The sequence below is a fragment of the Nuphar pumila genome, chromosome 14 (assembly GCF_984573655.1).
Source record: "Nuphar pumila chromosome 14, dmNupPumi1.hap1.1, whole genome shotgun sequence".
NCBI lineage: Eukaryota > Viridiplantae > Streptophyta > Magnoliopsida > Nymphaeales > Nymphaeaceae > Nuphar > Nuphar pumila.
This window is the reverse complement of record NC_143262.1, coordinates 80,764,531-80,786,200: the sequence shown is the minus strand read 5'-3', so window position 1 is coordinate 80,786,200 and position 21,670 is coordinate 80,764,531. Positions and strand designations below refer to the sequence as shown.

At 37.5% G+C, this 21,670-nt stretch overlaps 1 protein-coding gene across 1 annotated transcript in view; it reads right to left on the bottom strand.

Annotated features, from left to right (window-relative positions):
- Nucleotides 1-460: 460 nt before the first annotated feature.
- The window catches only part of LOC149817091 (uncharacterized), a 35,772-nt gene continuing 14,562 nt past the window's right edge, over nt 461-21,670 (bottom strand). Inside the window, exons 2-3 of the mRNA XM_089986558.1 lie at nt 1,268-1,771; nt 461-1,005 (exon numbers count right to left, since the gene is read on the bottom strand). Of these exons, the coding sequence (XP_089842684.1) occupies nt 763-1,005; nt 1,268-1,771 (747 nt within the window). The 3' untranslated portion in view covers nt 461-762. The remainder of the gene's footprint in view (nt 1,006-1,267; nt 1,772-21,670) is intronic.

Below are 21,670 nucleotides of genomic sequence, written 5' to 3'. Positions count from 1 at the left end.
AGTGAAACAGATTTAGTAAATTGTAAGGCATTTTTTTAAAATACGTCATTTTTCGTACAGTACTGTCATTTCCCGATGGTTTAAATATGTGCAAAGACTATCGATACAATAAAAAAGGTTTCACAATGCAAATAAAAGAACTCAAGAAAAGAGGAAGGCCATTGAAAAGTCGAGGTACTGAAACGATATATAAATGAATACTGCCACGAAGGTTGTAACTCAAAATAAGAAGGAACTAAGAAACATAACTTATAAATATAGTCCATGTAATTGGGACAAGGTTTCAAGATGATGAGGTGTATATATGTGGTATAGACATGCACTTCATTAAGAACCTGTTTTGAAGGTAGGCATGTAAAAGAATCATTGAGAGCTGAAGCAGCTTTTGAAAATCAAGTATTTGCCAGGTTTGTTTTCCCATTTTTTGGCATAAGGAATTTGCAAAAAATAAAAAACTGACAATGAAATTTTACTCCCATTAATTCTTTTGTGTCCCTTGTTTTGGATTCAAATGATGAGTGAATGTACACTTGTATTCAAATCCAGCTGACAGTTTTCTCTTCTATTCATGTGCATTTTTTATAAGGCTACAAATCTGAAGAATTGAGATGTAGGAGTCTCATACAAAGGGGACAAATTTTCGCCTTCTGAAATTTGTAGGAGATTGTGAAATCGATATTCCTGGCTGTGATCAAATAATCAAAGTACACTAAACTTGGTGCAGAAACACTATCAAGAAAATGCAGTCTCCAGAAGCAAAACTTAGCTATCACCAGCCACCACTTCCTGAGATGACGCATCTGCATCTAGGCCAGCATTTGGCATAGGCTTCTGTGTTAACTTCTCCCCATTTAGCGGGACCTTCTTAGGTCCTGGACCAGCAGACACTTTAACCATGGCAGGTCTAAGAAGCTGGTCTTGAAGCAGGAAACCACGTCTGAACTCTTCAACTATGACACCTTCTTTGTAAATAGAAGACTCCTCGCGTGCAATGGCCTCATGAAGCTTCAGAAAGTTTCAAAATATACAAGCAAAAGAGTAATTAGGAAGCACCGACTCAGACTAATAACAGATTGCACCACACATGAAAAAGAATGGAATATAAGTGCTATACTGCACTAGCTACCAAGGGGACATCAAGCAATGATTATCAACCTATGCCAACGCATGAAATGTGACTTATAAATTCATCGATCTCAATGCATAGTAACAAACAGAAACAAAAGGTACTACAGCAAAATGTAGAAAAATTTAGAACACAACTTACAGAAGGATCAAAAGGCTTGCCAACCGTCTCAACAACCGAAACCTGTAGACTTCTCATAATCTCCACAAACTGCTTGTATATGCCTTGATAACTAGCATCAATCTTTTTCTCCTTTTCAGTTTCAGGCTTGATTTGCTGTTTGGCCCTCTCAAAATTGTCTACCATAGGCAGGAGGCTCTCAATGACTTCTCCCTGGACATCTGATGTCAATGATAATCGATCCTTCTCCGATCTCCTTCTGAAGTTCTCAAAATCAGCTTTCATTCGGAGGTATTTATCCTTTGCAGATGTTGCTTCTTCTGACAAATCTGCAAATTTCTTTAACAAATCCTTCTTCTCATTCTCAAAGATGTAAAGAGTTCTTTCAATGTCAGAAGCAGCCTCTAAATCTCCACCCAGGATAGCCTCCTTGTAAGCTTCCAGGAGGCTCCTCAAAGTAGAGCAAGTTTCCTCATTAATAGCACCATTATCAGATTCTTCCTCACTCTCTTCCTCATCTACATCCTGCAGCAAGCAGTTAAGAATTTGATTCCAGGTAGGAAAAAAGTTATAAACCACCCAAAAAGTCTTAGCAAACTCCAAAGGAAAAGTTACAAATTTTGGTTCTAACCAGGTGTTAAAAAGTTTCAATACAGGAGATGAACTTGTTGCAAAGGAATTCCCACAGGGTAAACTCATATCTAATTGATACAATTTTCGTTCACAGTAACCCTGGAACATGAAGAGTCTAAGCAAGCAGAAAATAGGGCTCACTTGGTGGATCCCGAGTAAACTTCAAGGTCATTTGAACTAAGCCAAAAACCAATCCTGTTCTGTACTGCTTTAAATGTATTTCAGTATTTCTTATGATGACAAATAAATCTTGCTTTTCTCAACAAATCAAGAATTAGATGAGAAGAAAGTGTAATACCGTGTGTTTTTTCACTAAGTTAAATTCTTGCTTTTGCAATTTTGGCAAGTGTTGTAGAAATATTGGTAAAATAATCGATATTAGGTAATGTCATTTGAATCTGGGTTCGGCCCATGTCTCATTGACAAGAGCATATCAAGCCAAACAAGATATGATAAAAACTTTTATTTTCAACCTTTAAAATCGAGCGAAAATCGAGTTAAATTCAAGCGAAATTCGAAGGCAAAATTCAAGTTATATATCAATAGATGCGCCTCGAAATTCTAAATTCAACGATATTTTATTTTTCTGAATTCGGGCTACAGTTGACCCAAAATCGTATTTTTTCAAAAAAGGCCTGCCTCAATGAGACTGGGTCTGGATGGGATCGGACCGGATCCGATCCATATGATCCAAGTTAATATGAATCTGGACTCAATCCAAAACCCATATTAATTAGTATCTAATCTAATTCAAGATCCATATGGATATTGGGTATGAATTTGAATCTTGGATCTGAATCAAGATCTAAAATCCAAGTCCAACGAAATTAAAGATTTAAATTCAGTAGAAAGGCTTAGGTTAAGGAAATTTAAAGTTTAAAAGACTCCCAAAGGGATAAGACACCCTATGGAATTTTTTGGATATTTATTAATTAATAAATAATTAATTATTAAAAATAAATTATTTCTAAAATTTATTTAGATATGGTAGTTACTAGTCACCAAATAATTAGGATTCTCTAGAAGAGCCCAATTTGAATGAGTAAACAAAAGAAAGGATAAGTAATCAAAAGAAGTAAGTTGAAAAGTCAACAAAAACAAAAAAAAGAGATTAGGAAAGGAGGGCTGGAGATAGAGTCCCATATAAGGAAACTCCATCTCCCAGCCCATATAAGAATCTAAGGGTGGGGGGGGGTCACCTTCTAGAGGGCTCCTCTAGTATAAAAACTCAAAAAAAAAAAAAAGAGAGAGAAGAAAATTTCGTGGGAGAGAAAGAAAGAGAAGAAGAAGAAGAAAAGAAAGCTCTCTTCCTCTCCGACCGATCGTCCGATTTTTTTTCCGGTTTTTTTCAAACTTCAACAAAGGTATAGGCTTCTCTTTTGATTCGAATGGGGAGAAATAGCATAAATTAGGTTTATGTAATGTTTTTGGTGAAAAAGAGAAAAATTTGATTTAGAATATAAGAATATATATATATATATATATATACATAACATTATGATGATTATGTATATATATCTATATACATATGTATGAGATGATTTCCTTTCTCATCAGCAGATATATATGTATATGTATATATATATATAATGCTAAATCAAAAATTTATTTTTTGTCATAGCAAGTATTCGATTTTGTGACTTGGTGCGTATGGCTAAACCTATCCTATTGTCCATCTAGACACTTGCGTGTGGACAGATATGTCCGACCAAGCATATAGATAGATCTGGACAGATCTGTTCCCACTGTACTAGTGGACAGATATGCAAATTTCTTTTGGTATGCAGATTTGGTCCAGATCTACTGATTTTTTTCTGTGTGCAAATAAGCAAGTCAAGCCTGCCGCAAGGCCTGATATATATATATATATATATATATATATATATATATATATATATATATATATATATATATATATATATATATATATATATATTGTAAAAATGTCTACAAAGAGACAATACGCATACAAGCACAAATACTTTGAAGAAGATGTGCACAAAGGCACTCACACAACACTTGAACAAATACGCACAAAGGCGTAAAAATAAGCAAACATGCACAAAGGCATGTATCTATTGGAGGGCAATGCATGAGTCTCTCAAGCATAAGAATACAATGGGGAAACACTCCTATTTATACAAGTACTAAGGGAACCACCTTGGGGCTCCCAAAGGAGTCGTTGGGAGCCCCCAACGACTCTATTGGGAGGCCCCCAAGGTGATGACAAAGACAAAAAAAAGAAAATAAAAAAAAGAAAATAGAAAAAGAAAGGAAAAAATAAAGAATGAAAATACAAGTATATTCCAAGTGGAAGATGCGTAAAACTAAAAATTACAAATATACCCTTTTCAGGTATTGTGATTAAAGTATATATATAGAGAGATACATATACATACATATATAATATATGTATATGTATCTCTCTATATATAAATATATATATACGTACAATGGGATCTTTGGGTTTACATTTTAACACCCCCCCTCAAACGTACGATGTGATGACCGCAAGTTTGCCAACAAGAAAGTGAAATCTGGGCGAACAAAGTGCTTTAGTGAAGAAGTCCGCCAATTGATATTCAGACGTCACATATGGGAGATCAATGACCTTCTTCAAGTATTCTTCCCTGACATAATGTCAGTCCATCACTATATGTTTTGTTCACTCATGGAAAGTGTGATTCTTGGCAATATAAATTGCGCTTTTGTTGTCGCAGCATAACTTTGTTGGTTCTTCAATGTAAACTCTCATATCTTCTAGAAGACGCTAAATCCATACAATTTCCATGGTAGTAGACACCATGTCTCTATATTCAGCTTCGGTGGAGGACAGAGAGACCTTCTGTTACTTTTTACATTTCCAAGAAATCAATGACTCACCTAAGAAAACACAGAAACCAGTGGTGAAGTGACGATTATTAAGGCCACCTCCCAAATCTAAGTCATTATAAGCAATTAACTTTAATTCAGAAGAAGAAAACAAAAATACTCTCTTGTTTATGGTTCCCTTTAGATATCTGATGATACAAAGAACTGTGAGTTTTCTCCGGAATCTGCGAACGAGAAATTAAGAGAAGGAAGAGAGAGAGGCTACAATGAGTCACGGGTTTTCATAATGAGAAACCGTGACCTATTTCATTAATATATAGGCAAAATCCCTAATACATAGCCTTCACAATAACCCTGACAAGTTGAGGGTATTTACAAGTATGCCATTATGTTGTGGACATGGTACATACAAGTAGTTTGGATCTAAATCTGGATCCAAACTTAAATACAAAACAAGTACACTATCTAATAGTCTCCCTCAAGTTGTGCATGATTTTGGATCATGGACAACTTGCTCTTTAGGAACCAAAAACGGCACTTTGTGAGTCCTTTAGTGAACAAATCAGCCACTTGGTCTTCTGTTCTAATATAATGGGGCTCAATCTCTTTTTCTTCAATCTTCTGCCTGATAAAATGTTGATCAATCTCAATGTGCTTGGTCTTGCTGTGATGAATGGGATTAAGAGATATTTGAATAGCACTTTGGTTGTCACAAAAGAAAGACCAACTAGCAATCGGCTCTTTTAGCTCTGTTAAGAAATGTCTAGTCCATGTTACTTATGTTGTAGCAGCAGCCATCGCCCAGTATTCTGCTTCTGTGCTAGATCTAGCCATTGCTTTCTGTTTTCTACTACTCCAGGAAACAAGATTGGCACCAATGAAAACGCCATACCCTGAAACTGACTTTCGATCATCAGGATCTCCGGCCCAGTCTGCATCTGAATAAGCAATGATGTCATGAGCAGTATGCATGGATCTGCTTTTGGTGTACAAAAGTCCATCTCCAACAATACTCTTCAAGTACCTCAGTATCCTTTTTATGATTGACTGAATATGTAATATCGGGTCTGGTAAAAAGTAAGATATTGAAGCATTCCCACTAGATTCTGATATTTGGTGGGATCATGATACAAGTCTCCGTCTTGCACACTTAGTTTCTGGTTAAGCACACTTAGTTTCTAGTTAAAGACACTAGGAGTAGCAAGAGGCTTGCAATCTTTCATTCCACCCTTTTCTAACAGATCCAGGGTGTATTTATGCTGGGTCAAAATAAGTTTATTTCCTTGATTATCCACCTCTACTCCAAGAAAGTAACGAAGGTTTCCAAGGTCCTTCATTTTAAACCTTTGACTCAGAAGATCTTTAGTTTCTTGAACATGATTCTCACTACTTGTAATAATTATATCATCAACATATATCAACAAGAAGGTAGTAAACTCCTTACCTCGAAGAATAAAGAGGGAGTGATCTAATTGCGATCGATAAAAACCATGTCTTTGAATTTCTAGGAAAAAACTCTCAAACCAAGATCGAGATGCTTGTTTCAGTCCATAGAGTGCTCGATTTAATCTGCATACATACTCCTTTGAATCTCCTTCTGTATATCCTGGCGGTTGTTCCATGTATACTTCTTCCTTCAAATCCCCATGAAGAAAGGCATTCTTCACATCTAGATGACTTATTCTCCAACCATAATCTACAGCCAATGAAAGAACAATGTGAATTGTGCTCATTTTCACAACTGGACTAAAAGTTTCATCATAGTCCTATCCAAACTCTTGAGTGAATCCTTTTGCTACGAGACGAGCTTTGTATCATTCAACACTCCCATCCGGTTTGTATTTGATCTTGTAGACCCATCATGAGCCAACAACATTTTTATCTGGAGGTCGAGGGACAACTGTCCATGTTTGACACTGGTACAAAGCTTTCATCTCTTCATTCATAGCTTGAATCCATTTTTTGGAATTAATGGCTTGATGAAAATGTCTAGGCTCGGTCTCTTTCTCAATTTGTGACAAAAATAACTGAAAATCCATGGTGAAATTCTCATAACTGACCCACCTTTCAATAGGATGCCGAGCTCTTTCAGATCGTCTGATCGGAATTGCTACTGTATTAGAAATTGGAGAAGTAATGTCGTTGGATGGATGAAACATAGGCTCTTCTTGTTCAATATCATCCGGAGTCAAGAGCGAGTCCCTTTCTCTTCTCCTATAAACTTGCCCAGCAAACTTGTTAATCTCTGGAGGATGTTCTATTTCAAGTTCCTGTATGCCACTGTATCCATCTTGACAGGATGTTCCTTGAGCACAGGAGGAAGAACACTCATTGTTGGTTGCAGGAAAGAGCTCTGCACTGATATTGGTTTGGGCATAAACATATTCTCCATCTCCAAAATCATTTTCATCAAAAACTACATTCCTAGATATCTTAATTCGCCTGCTGTCAGGATCATAACACCTGTACCCTTTGTGGTGATCTGCATATCCAACAAATCTACACTTGGATGCCTTAACCTGAAACTTGTTTCGTAGAGAAGAGTCAATATGAACCAGAGTTACCAGTCGAGGAAGCGGGAGCAGGAAGCGGGAGCAGGAAGCGGGAGCAGGAAGCGATGCAGGAAGCGGGAGCGAGAAGCGAGGCACTTTCAAAAATTTAAGAAGCGGGGAAGCGTGGGACCACTTAGAAGAAAATTATGAACACAACCAACATGATCCAAATTCCCTAGGCTACATTATTCCCTAGTTAGACATTTCTCCTGGTTAATTGATTAAAACAAGATTGCAAGTGACACTGCAGACCCAACAAGATAATGAAGAGTTGAAAAAACATTGCACCTAAGCAAGCCCAATCTTAGCTCAACTGAGTACACACAATAGTGTGGGGTCACCTAATTAACTAGTAACCCCCCAAATCCCCAATGCACTTCATATCTATTAACCATACTCACAAAAATATCTCAGGATTTTTTAAGCCACACTATTTTAGCGCAAGATCTCCATAAACAAATACAATCCCCCCACAAAAAACAAGACATTTTGAACATATCATGGTTTTTGTTGCAATATCATTAACATGATATCTACATTTTTATATTTTAATGTTTTTATTATGTTTTCTCATACATTTTCAAGTTTTAAACGTACATAGATCCCCCCCCCCCAAAAAAAAAACAAATTTCTTCAATTTATTACAATATTTTTATTGACCATCGAGAAAATACCAATAAAGAGATTGGTGACTTTGCTATTAACCAAGCGTCGCAGCGAGCAAAGTGACTCCCTGTGAACGATCGACGCATAAATCTTGCTTCGCTGATAAGAATCGATCGATGTCACCAAGACATCTTAAAAATTCACGTATCTAACGCACAGTGACAGCATCGCCAACGTGCCGGCTGAAACCCAATCAAACCCATCGGTTTCTTTCCATTCATTTCCAACCAAACACGCATTGAGCTCGATCGAGACTCGATAGCAAATCAAACAGCAACAATGGAGGGACGAGAAATGACAGGAGAGAGAATCGAGAAAAGAGAGCGTACCTGAACAGAGACATCGTCGGTGGCGGAGGTCGTCGGACGTCGGTGGAGGAGGTCGCCGATCGTCGGACGTGAATAGCGGAGGAGGTTGCCGGTCGTCGAACGTCAATGGAGGAGGAGGTCGTCGATCGTCGGATGTCAATGGAGGAGGAGGTCGCCGGTGGCCGAAAATGAGAGAGAGAGAGTCGGATGAAAAAAACAAAAACCCTAAGTTTCTTTTTTTTATCCTTACGATTTTTTGAAAATGTCCATTTTTCCCTTATTCAAAAACGATTTTCTTTAATTTTTTTGTTTTTCACGTGTTAATTTTTTTTTAAAGGGGCAAACTTGACATTTTAAAAAATGTCTCCCCCTTTAAAGGAGTATGTGTACCCCTTTAACGGGGGACGCGCTTCCCTTTAAAGGGGGACGCGTACCCCTTTATAGAGGGATGTGCTTCCCTTTAAAGGGGGACGTGTACCCCTTTAAAGGGGGGCGCGCTTCCTATATTTTTCATGTGCTTCCCCACGCATTTCGGAAGCGCGCTTCCCCTAGTACATGCTCATTTCCGGTAACTCCGATATGAATATAACACATGCAGCCAAACTTTTTTAGTTCATCATAATCAGGATGTTTCCCAAATAGGATGAAATAAGGTGATTTATTTTCTAAAAGCTTCATGGGCTGACGATTAATAATGTGAACAGCAGAGTGAAAGGCCTTTGTCCAGAGTTCTATGGGAGTATGACTTTCGTGCATCATGCTCATAGCGCTTTCCACAATGTGACAATGTTTCTGTTCTGCAACTCCATTCTGTTGGGGTGTATGCGGGCAAGATACTCTACGATTTATCCCATTATCTTGGAGGTAATTGATAAAAGCCCTGGAAGAGTATTCCCCCCACCATCACATTGGAAATGTAAAATATTACAAGAAAAGTGAGTTTTGACGAATGCATAAAAACAACGAAAAATAGAGAAGACTTCCGATTTAATTTTCATGAAATATATCCAAGTGAAGCGGGAGAAATTATCAATAAAAATAACATAATATTTGTTGCCAGAATTAGAAGGATTAGGAGTCAGTCCCCATACATCGAAACAAACGATTTCAAAAGGCCTTGAAGCTCTCTCATTTATTAAATGAAAAGGAAGAACATGACTCTTACACATTTGACAACTTGAACACATTTTATTATCTGGTCTAGGAATCAAGCTAGACTCATGAATAAGACCATCAGATACTAGTCGCTCAACAAAGACTCGACCACAATGACCAAGACGCAAATGCCAAAAATAGGGCTTATTACATTTATTTGAAGATTGCAAATTGAACACATGAATATTCTTTGACGACATAGACTGAGGAGATGACTTCAAGGTAGGTCGAACACAAGTAGAAGGATCCTCCTGGAAGACATACATATTTCCCCAGCGTTCCCCTCTAGCGAACGTCTCCTTCGTTTGTAGATCCTTGACATAAACAAAAGACGGAGTAAATTCAACAGAAGAATTGGTATGATCAACAAGCTTAGAAACGGAAACAATATTTTTTGTAATATTTAGGGCATGAAGAACATTGGAAAGATGAAGTGGGGATTTAGGCAAGGGGATAGAAACATTTCTAATGTGGGTGATGGGGTGGTGTGACCCGTCTCCAGTGACGATGTTACTTTTTCCAAAATAGGGAGTTAAAGTAGAAAATTTACCCGCATTACCTGTGACATGAGTAGTTGCCCCTGAATCAATGTACCAGACTCCTTATCATCGCGTTTTAGATCAAGTTCAGACAATGTGGCCAAAAGAAGCTCTTTCACATCTCCACCAAACTTTGAAGGGTTCTCCTTTCGTCTTTACGAGCTCTCACCTTTCTGGAACTTTCCTTTGTTCTGTGGATTGTGCCAACAATTGGCTTTGACGTGACCTCGCTTGTTACAGAGATAACAAGTGGGCACGTTTTTCACATTATAAGAAAGAGAGGCATTCGGGGTGGTAGTAACCCACGCCCCCCTGGAGTACCTCATCCTCGTCCTCGTCCTCTGCCTGCACCAAAATGACTATCACCACGTCCCTGGCCAAAAGAAACACCAGTAGCAAGAACTTGTCCACCAGTGTCATGTGACATCCCCTTTAAGGTCATCTCATATTGAAGTAGTTTCGCTTGCAAGCCTTCAAACGATGGTAAGCTGGGTAGACATAACAATGAGGTCGAAAGAACATGAAATTCCGATCCCAATTCATTCAAGGCTTGTCTGACTTTATCTTTCTTTGTCACTTCATACCCGACAACAGCTAGTTGATCACTTATGCTCTTAACCTTGTTCAAGTACTCCATGACAGACATGGAACCCTTAGTGAGGAGTTGAAATTCACGCTGAAGAAAGGAAATTCTAGCCTCTGAAATCTGAGAATATGTCTTCACTAGCCTGTCCCATAATTCTTTTGCTGAACACTCATCTGGAATTCCCACCAATACTTCTTGAGAGATAGTGGAGATAAGGAAAGCAACTGCAGGTTATCACGCTTCATCCAATTCTCATATTGGGGATTTGGTATTCGTTGTATAAAATCAGCCTTGTTTTCTTCCTTAGTTTCTTGTATGATAAATTCTGGAGGGGGCTGAAATTGATCAATTTAAATGTCCAAAAAGACCTTGACTTTTAATGAATGGAAGAATTTGTCTCTTCCCGATCAAGAAATTGGAATTGGTAAGTTTTTCATAAATGAGTTGGCCAAGAAAGTTGGATGAGAGAAAAGTTTGAGAAGAAGAAGAAGAATCCATGACTTAGAACAAGAAAAAGAATATTATTGGCGTGTGCAATCAGTATATAAATGCAGCAAAAAATTTCTTTTAACTAGTAGAGAGCTGAGTATTCAGTGTGAATCTGATTATCAGAACTGATACCCAGATTATCAGGTCTAATCTGATTTCATCAAAGAAGCTAAGACTTTTCCTTCTTATTTTTTGTATATATATAAAAATTGCACACAGCAATAGTAAAACAGAAACAAAAAGAATATCGTAAAAAGAATATCGTTGTACGGATCTGATGTACAGATCTGTGAAATCAAATGGAAAGGGGAAAGACAAATCTGATGTACAGATCTGGAGCAGCCGATAAAACCCCAAAAGATATAGTGAAAGCAGAGAAATCGTGAAAGCTGATTTGGCACAAATCCAAATCAGTTCTAGAGATCAACTGATTTGATGGACAAAAATATCGTGAAAACTGATTTGGCCCAGACCCAAATCAGTTTCAGCAATCAAATTTGATGCAAAAAGATGTTAAGAAGAATGGGAAGGTAAGATGTCAGATCTGATACGCAAATCAGACTGACTTGTTGCAGAAAGGAACTAGAAGATTGAAGAAGATTGAAGAAGTACTTGGGGCTCGTATTCCAGCAGAGGAATAGATGAAGAAAGATCTGGGCTCGTGCTCCTATTCCAGCAACCACACCGAATAAAAAAAGAGAGGAAGGAAGATTTGAGAAAGTACAGAAGGAAAGGAAGATCTTGTATGGACGTACTTGTGTAGAAGAATTTCAGCCCTTGGATCAGACGTGCTCTGATACCATGTGAGTTTTCTCCAGAACCTGCGAACGAGAAATTAAGAGAAGGAAGAGAGAGGATGCAATGAGTCACAGTTTTTCATAATGAGAAACTGTGACCTATTTCATTAATATATAGGCAAAAGCCCTAAAAAATAGCCTTCACAATAACCCTGACAAGTTGAGGGTATTTACTATGCCATTATGTTGTGGACATGGTACATACAAGTAGTTTGGATCCGGATCTGGATCCAAACTTAAATAAAAAACAAGTACACTGTCTAATAAGAACAACACTCATGTGAACCGTTGTGGGAGCATGCTGAAATTGACTGGCAATGTGGATTGCAAGAGACAAATCAGGCCGAGTGAAGCTAAGATACATCAACAAGCCTACCAGTTGCCTGTAAGGAGTATGATCGGTCAGGGGAATCCCATCATCAATCTTTATTTTTGAGCCCACTATTTCAGGGGTTTCGCAAATTTTGTCATCGGATATTCCTGACCTGTCAATAATCTCACAAGCAAGTTTAGTCTGAGATAGAAAATAACCACGTTGAGAATAAGCAACCTCAATTCCAAGAAAATATGTCAGAAAACCTAAGTCTGACATTTCAAATTTCGAAGTCAAGACGGATTTAATACCCTTGATTCCTTCGACATCATCACCTGTGATTAGCATATCATCAACATAAAGTAATAATATCACAATCCCTACATCAGATTTTCTAATGAATAATGCAGTATCAGTATAACAGGAAGAAAATCCATTTTCTAATATTACATTGTTAAATCTGTCATACCAGGCTTTGGGAGTCCGTTTCAATCCATAGAGAGCTTTCCGAAAGCGAAGAACTTTATCTTTAGGAATTTCCATACCTAGTGGGGCATCCATATACACTTCTTCATTAAGATCACCATTTAGAAAAGCATTTTTTACATCTATTTGAAAAATGTTTCATTTTTTAATAGATGCAATAGTGATAAGACATCTGATTGTAATCATTCTAGCTACGGGAGCAAATGTCTCTTCATAGTCAATGTCATATTCTTACCCATATTCTTTTGTGACTAAGCGAGTTTTATACCTCCCCAGAGATCCATCACTCAGTCTTAACTTTAAATACCAAACGACAACCTATAGTTTTCTTTCCAACACGTAGAGTTTGAAATTCCCATGTCTCAGCCTTCCTAAGAGCTTTGAGTTCATTTTTCATAGCTTCTTGCCATTCTACACATTTTTTGGCTTCCTCGAAGTTTCTAGGTTCAAAATAAGAATAGATGGCACCAAGACCAACCCTATATTTAGGTGAAAAAGAATCAAAGGAGACAAATCGAGATGGAAGTCTCCTATTTCTTTTAGATTGTCTGCGATCATAAGTGGGAACAGACTCACCATACTGCTCAATAGCACTTCTGAAAGTATCTCGATTTCTACGAGAGTAGGTTATTAGGTCATGTGAGGTTCTATCTCCTAGAATATTGGGTGAGTTAAATTCATTAATATCTATATCATTAACACTATCATGGTTTGATGATATTTCGTCATCACTAGGCAAATCATCATTATTAGACAATAGGTCAAATAAGAAAGAATAGTCCACATTTTTATGGTGATAAGTATTTCTTTCGAAGTCATTTTCATTTTCCAAAAATGACACATTTCCTGAAACATATAATTTATCGTTCCTAGAATCATAACATCAAAAGCCCTTTTTGAGTCGCCGAATATCCAAGAAAAACACAAAGAATAGCTTTAGGAGAAAGTTTATCATTCTTATCTGTAAGAACAAAACACTTACAACCAAAGACTCTTAATTTGCTATAATCAGACTCCCTTTTATATAACACTTCAAAAGGGGAGATTTTACCCAAGTTCCTAGATGGTAAACGATTGATAAGGTAAACAGAAGCAAGGGCCGCCTCGGCCCAAAAGTTTTTTGGAATATATTGAGATATAAGGAGAGTTCAGGTGGTTTCAATGATATGCCTATATTTTCTTTTGGCCAATCCATTTTGTTGAAGAGTTTTAGGACATGACCTTTGATGAACAATACCATTATCCTCAAGGTACATCTTGAATTCGTTGAAGAGATATTCTCCTCCGGAGTCACTTCTAAATATCTTTAGGTTACAATTAAATTTATTCTTAAGCATTACATGAAACGATTTAAAACATGAAAAAACTTCATGCTTATGTCTAATAAAATATATCCAAGAGTACCTAGAAAAATCATCTACAAAAATTACATAATAGGAGAACCCTCCTTTTGAAACAACCGGCGTTGGTCCCCAAACATCTGAATGAACAATTTTGAAAGGTTTAGAAGTAAACATGGATATTTGTTCAAAAGGTATACTTCTCATTTTTCCAAGAATACAATCATTACAGGAGAATGAATTTTTACAAAGATTTTTAGCAAAATGCAAATAAGATAACTTGGTGATGTTGGGATAACCAAGTCTTTTGTGCCAAACATTTATATCCTTATGTCGGGTAACATTACAAAAAGAATTTTTAGGAGCTTGAAGAGAGTCCATATAATATAAGTCTCCATTTCTAGAGCCTTTCCCAATCAATTTCTCAGACTGGCGATCATGTATTAAACATTTATCAAAAGAAAATTTAACATCACATCCATTGTCCGAGAGTTGAGAAACGGAGAGAAGGTTCAAGTTTAATTTTTGTATAAATCTAATTTTGAGAATGAAAAAATCTTGAGTTTCAAAATGACTAATACCTTTTATTTCGAGAGAAGTTCCATCCGCAGTAGAAACGAAAGATGGGAAAATATTTTTCAAATAATCGGAAAGAGAATACATGTTTGGGGACATATGAAAAGACGCACCCGAATCCAAAAGCCAAGAAATTTTACTTGGGGGGGGGGGGAGGGAGAAGGTAGACAAGGTGGCTCCAGAGGTGGCTCCCTTGAGGAGAGGTTGGAGAGCTTCCACTATTTGGTTTAGTGAAAGAGATCTACTTGAAGGCGTCTCCTCCTTTTGCAGTTGAGCAATGGTAGTCATGGCGAGTAATTTCTTCCATTTGGGACATATGGGTTTGATATGCTCCGGTTCTTTACAAAAATGGCAAACAATCTTGCTATAATCCTTCCTTCCTTCCTCCTTGTCCACTATTTCCTACTTGATTTTGAGTTTTAAAGTGAGGAGGACGATAGGTTCTTACATTATTTCTGGGCCTAGATACCGCATTGACTCCATCATTGTCTTCGGAATTGGAGGGAACCGCAAGCACATTTGGCCCTTGCTTACTTATACCCATACGGGTTTCTTCACCACTTAATTTGGTGAGAACATCCTCAAGAGAATGAGTAAAAGTTGACAAAAGAGAAGACCTTATTTGCTCAAATTTGGGTTTTAGCCCATTCAAAAAATTGAAGAATCGATCTTCTTCTAGTTGTTTGTGATGAAGTTCAATCGCCTCTCCACTCTATTTTGGTTCGAGCATAGCAAGCTCATCCCAAATGAAAGAAAGATCGGCGAAATATTTCCTAATGGTCATGTCACCTTGACAAAGAGTAAGAGCCTTCTTTTGAAGGTAGTACTTATGGGATAAATCCCTTGACGTATACATTTTCTCAAGATAATGCCAAGCTTCCGAAGCTTTCTTATATTTAATAATGTTGGCATTAATCTTAGTTTTAACAGATGAAAAAAATCCAAGAAAGAATCTTGAAATTCTTCATTTCTCATTCATCGTGTTTCTTAGAATAATCTTCAAGGGGTTCTTTCGTCCCCCCTCAAGGATCTTGATTTCACCTTCGTTTATAATGGTGATTTTTTGTTCCAGTTCCGGGATTGTGCCTTGCACATAACCCCAAAGACCTTTCCCTTTAATATGAGCCTCCATGTTCCTGGCCCAAACGTGATAGTTGAAGCTATTTAGTTTAAAACCGCGAGCGAAATGAGACTCTTTTTCACCCATTAGAGAGGAAAGATGTAAGAAAAAATATGTACCACAATAAGATTTTTAAGTCTTGTCGCAAAGCCCTTCTAAAATATTGAAGGAAGAGAATCCACCATTTCAATCTCTAAAAATTTAAAGACACGCTTTTCGAGGCACCAACAAAGCGAAGAATCACACGATCTTCTTTCTTCAACTTCACTCTGATACCATGTAAAAATGTCTACAAAGAGACAACACGCATACAAGCACAAATACTTTGAAGAAGATGTGCACAAAGGCACTCACACAACACTTGAACAAATACGCACAAAGGCGTAAAAATAAGCAAACATGAACAAAGGCGTGTATCTATTGAAAGAGGGCAATGCTTGAGTCACTCAAGCTTAAGAATACAACGAGGAAACACCCCTATTTATACAAGTGCTAAGGGAACCACCTTGGGGCTCCCAAAGGAGTCGTTGGGAGCCCCCAACGACTCTATTGGGAGGCCCCCAAGGTGATGACAAAGACATAAAAATAAAGAAAAAAGAAAAAAACAAAATAGAAAAATAAAGAAAAAAATAAAGAATGAAAATACAAGCATATTCCAAGTGGAATATGCATAAAACTGGAAATTACAGAAATACCCTTTTCGTGTATTATGATTAAAGTATATATATATATATAGAGAGAGAGAGAGAGACGTATACATACATATATAATATATGTATATGTATCTCTATATATATAAATATATATATATATACGTACAATGGGATCTTTGGGTTTACATTTTAACAATATATATATATAAAGGGAAACCTATGCAACTTTGGTACGTTGTCCATAACATAGTACAAGCTCAGCCTAGAGTGCCCATAATATCTGATTGCGCATTTTGCCTATGAGATAACACAAAGTAAACCTGAAGTGTATATAATCTATGTCACTACTGAAGGTGCTGATACTTATACACCTTTATTTTAACAGTTGAACCTTATCAGTAGCACATCTTATCTCTTGCCTAAATCAAAACATCGTTGGCTTAATTAAAGCATTCAAGAAAAAAATTCCATTGATAAAAGATTTATGAGAACCACACTCTTCACATGCTTGTACTAGTATTTTCTTTAGTTGATGCTTATTGTTAATGCAGAGTAACTATGTGTTTCGGTATTCTTAGTGTTGAGACGTGTTTATAAGGGTCTTTTGGGATTTTTGTATTATTGTCTATTTTGTGTGGGTCTTTTTGTAATTTAGTGCTCACGGTTAATCTCTATTTAAGAAGAGATTAACCCTAATATGAAAAAGATCTTTTGTTTTAGCGTCTCTATGGGAGTCGACATCAACATGGTATCAGAGCATGGTGCAGTCCTTCTCGCCTGAGGCATATTGACGTCACCTCATCTCCTTCTTCAGCAGCAGCGGCAGATCTGGTAGGTGCCTTAGCTTCTTCATCATCGATTAGATCTGCTTCCTTTGGGAGGAGGACGTCGGTTACAAAAGGGTCAGACCTGATGCTAGGTTTCTGTCAGCTGCAACACCATTAAAACAGGTATGGTGTCGTGATAGAAATCTGGATTAGGTCTGACCATTGGTGTTGATGTCGAAAAAAAAAAGTAAAGGTTGCCCTAGATCGAGTAGTAGTCAAGTTTTTTTTTTTTTGGCTGATCTGAAATCTAAGATCACGTCAGGTGTTGGATCAAGTCGTGTGAACAGGTAGGTCGGTGTTGTGGATGAGATTTTTTTTTTATATTTTTTGGACATGATTGCTGAAAGTTGTGACTGCCCAATATGTTCTATCAAGCTTTATTAGTGCATCTGATCTAAAGTCTGAATATCAGATTGTGTGAAGGTCAATTGACTGTTGTGATTTTTATAACTATTGGTCGTAATGGCTGATTTGGTATACAGGAATAAATAGGAATGGAGTAGGGATTATTATGAGTCGTGAGTTTATAGATAATGTAGTTGAGGTTCGTAGGAAGGGTGATAGGATTTTACTTATTAAATTAGTATTAGGTACGGATATTATTAATATTATTAGTGTTTATGCACCTCAAGTAGGTTTAGATGATTCCATTAAGTGTCAATTTTGGGAAGATTTAGATGGAGTAGTACAAGGGATATCTTATGGAGAAAGGTTTTTCATCGGCGGTGACCTTAATGGGCATGTAGGCATTAGTAGGGATGGATTTGAGAGTATCCATGGAGGCTATGGTATAGGAGAAAGAAACGAAAGTGGAGAAAGAATTTTAGATTTTGGTTTGTCCTATGATATGATCTTAGCAAACACTTGGTTTAGGAAGAGGGAGTCTCACCTACTAACATTTAAAAGTGGGGTTAATACGAGTCAGATAAATTTTTTCCTACTTAGAAAAAGAGATAGGAGTTGTTGCATCGATTGAAAGATTATACCGAGAGAAAGTGTAGCTACACAACATAGAGTCTTAATTTTAAATCTTAGAATTAGACAATGCCGCAAAAGGGATAGACATAGGATAGATCCTAGAATTAAGTGGTGGGCACTGAAAGGAGCTAAACAAGGAATGTTTGTAGAACGGATAGTTAAGGAAGTTGATTGGTGTCTCGAGGAAGATTCAGAATTAATGTGGAATAAGATAGCGGGTGGCATGAGAAAGGTGGCTAAGGAGGTATTGGGTGAGTCTAAAGGCGGTGCACAGCTAGGTAAGGATACATCGTGGTGGAACGAGGATGTCAAATTAGCTATTAAGGTTAAAAGAGAGTGTTATAAAAATCTAAGAGTCGTGATAATGAGAATTTGGAGAAGTATATGATAGCAAATAAGAAAGCTAAAAAAGTAGTTCGGAACGCGAGAGATAAGGTATATAAGGAGGTTTATGACAAGTTGGATACCAAAGAGGGCGAGAAGGATATTTATAAGCTTGCAAAGATGAGAGATAGGAAATCGAGGCATTTGGGTATAGTTAGATGTATCAAAGATGAAATGCAAAGGGTTTTAGTCAAAGATGAGGAGATTAAGGAGAGATGGAAAGATTATTTTGATAAGCTATTTAATGAAAGTCATGCTCAGGATCTAGGAAACTTCTTCATTCCTTTTCATGAGATGAATCGTGACTTCATGCACAAGATTCAAAAGAAAAAAATTGCAGAGGCTTTGAAGAAAATGAAATCAAGAAGGGCAGTTGGCCCAGATGGTATTTCTATCGAGGCTTGGAAATGCTTGGGAGAGAAAGGTTTAGAATGATTGACAAATCTTTTTAACAAGATTTGGCGGACAAATAAGATGCCTAATGAGTGGAGGGAGAGTATTTTGGTGCCTCTATATAAGAATAAGGGTGATATACAAGACTGCACAAACTATCGTGGTGTAAAACTCATGAGTCATACTATGAAACTTTGGGAGAGGGTGATTGAGTCTAGGTTGAGGAAGGTTGTCATGATATCGGAGAATCAATTTGGTTTTATGCCTGGAAGATCAACTGTGGAAGCTATACATCTTCTTAGACAACTTATTAAGAGAAATAAAGAGAGGAACAAAGATTTGCATATGATTTTTATTGATTTGGAGAAGGCATACGATAGAGTACCTAGAGACGTTCTCTGGTGGACAATGATGAAGAAAGGTGTTTCTCTCAAGTACATTAGTATAATTAAAGATATGTACGAAATAGTAGTAACCAATATCCGCACTTGTGGAAGGGTGACAACCAATTTTCCTATAACGATTGGGTTACATCAAGGATCTGCTTTAAGCCATTTCCTATTTGCTATAGTGATGGATGAGCTTACGAGACCAATTCAAGAAAATGTGTCGTGGTGTATGTTGTTTGCTGATTGTTGAAGATTAAGAGGTTTTAAGTTTAAGTTTTCCTAGACTAGAGGTTATTTGTTATTTTTGTTTAATGAGGGACTTATATGTAATTTCTTCTTTTTGGCCTCTCTCTATTTAACATAGAGATTAGCCCTAATATCATTAACGAGTTCTATTATTGTGTAGACGTCTCTCTCTCTCTCTCTCTCTCTCTCTCTCTCTCTCTCTCTCTCTCTCTCTCTCCACCTAGGTTTCGGTGCATCACTTCTACCTTCTACATGGTATCAGAGCCATTGATCTCAGGGAGCGTGATCGATTAATCTACACCAACGAGAAAAAAAAATTCTGGGAATCAGGTGTGCAGGTTCCTTTCTTCTTTTCTCTCTTGTGTAAGATCTAATAACAGATCTGGAGTCTGACCAAGGTCATGACCCAGATCTGTCATCAGATCTAAGGGACACGGTGTGTGTCTTTGGTCTGGTAGTCGTAACCCTTGAGCCCAGCCCTTGAGTTTTTGGATATATTCTCTGTCGTGATTTCCTGTTGTTTGGGAGCAGCGACAATCACATTTCTTATGATGCTGCTTGTGATCGAGATGTGACTGGTTTGTTTAACCGTCCCGTGAAGAACTGAAAGTCTTGTTGGTTGTCGCCTTTATATGTCTGAGAGCAGCAGCTGTCGTGGAATTTTTTTTTGTGTCTGCATATTATTGTTGGTCATGAATCTGGGTGTCGAGTTCTTCTCAAAATCTTAGTTGGTTGTTTTATTTCAGAATATGAATTTTAGCAGTCGTGATTCCCTGCTGTGTCGAGATTTTTTTTTCATGCGTGTTGTGAAAGAAACATGTTAGTATCTGTTGTTCATTACTGTAGTGGAAACAACAAGCGTGATTCCCTGTTGTGCTGAAAAAATTATCATTCATGTTTGTGGGTTGTTGTTCATTATTGTCGTGGAAACAGCAGGCGTGATTCCTTGCTGTGCTGGGAAAATATTCTTGTTGTGGGTTGTTGTTCATTACTGTCGTGGGTTTTTTTATATATATTGTGTACAACTGCTGGGTGTCATATCGGCTGATGTGTGATTGTAACACACGCTATTCCTTGTGTTGCTTAAAGCATGTCCAGATTTTATCTCTGCTGAAATAGAATTATATCTTCAGTATGGCTGAAACTTCGAAATGTGATTCCAAAATTGAACATATTGGGGAGTATAAGGCATTTGCCAATCCCTTTTCGTACGGCTCTTCTGTAAGGTTGAATGAAACTAACTATGCCAGGTGGTCCAGAACTTTTATGATGTCGGCATCTAGACACCGTAGAAAACATATCTTGTTGGAAGACGAACCCACTGAAAAAGTGGGAAAATATGTTACTTGGGATGAAGATAATGACATAGTTATGTCATGGATCATGAATAGTGTTGAACCCCCTATTACAGATGGTTTAATTTACTATAATACAGCCAAACAGATGTGGGACAATCTTCGAGATACGTACTCACAAGAGACTAATGTGAGTCGTATCCTGCAAGTTGAACAAGAGATATATAATTTACAGCAAGGAGATCAGACCTTGGCCCAGTATTATGCCTCCGTCAAAGCTGTGTTTGAAAGACAAAATGCTCACAGACCTCTCTGTTGTTCGAAACAAAAAGATCATCAAGAACAAACTATGGTTGCTCGGTTTCTTACAGGTCTATCTTCAGAATTCTCTGTTGCAAAAGTCCAAATGTTGACTGGTTCAGATGTACCTACTCTTGCTGATGCATACAATCGTCTGAGTAGACTTGCGATCTCTCTTCCACAATCTCAGTCTGTGACTCAGTCATCTGCCTTAGTTGTCTCATCTGGTTATGGGCATGGAAATATTCAGAATATCAAAAGACGAGGTCGTGGACGAGGTATGGGAGACAGAGGAAAGCTTCAATGTACATTCTGTAGAAAATCTGGACATTTAGAAGATCGTAGCTGGGATAAACATGGTAGGCCAACCTCTTCTTCATCCAAGACATATGCTCCTAAAGCAAATATTACTACACTAGAGGCAACAAATGTACATGATAATATCTCTGCAAGTGACAGTATCACCCTCAGTAGAGCTGAATATGATGAGTTGATAGCTCTTCGCCCTTTGAGTTCCGCCCCTCCTGTAGCCGGTGTTGCCTACTCAACAGGGAATCATCTTCATCC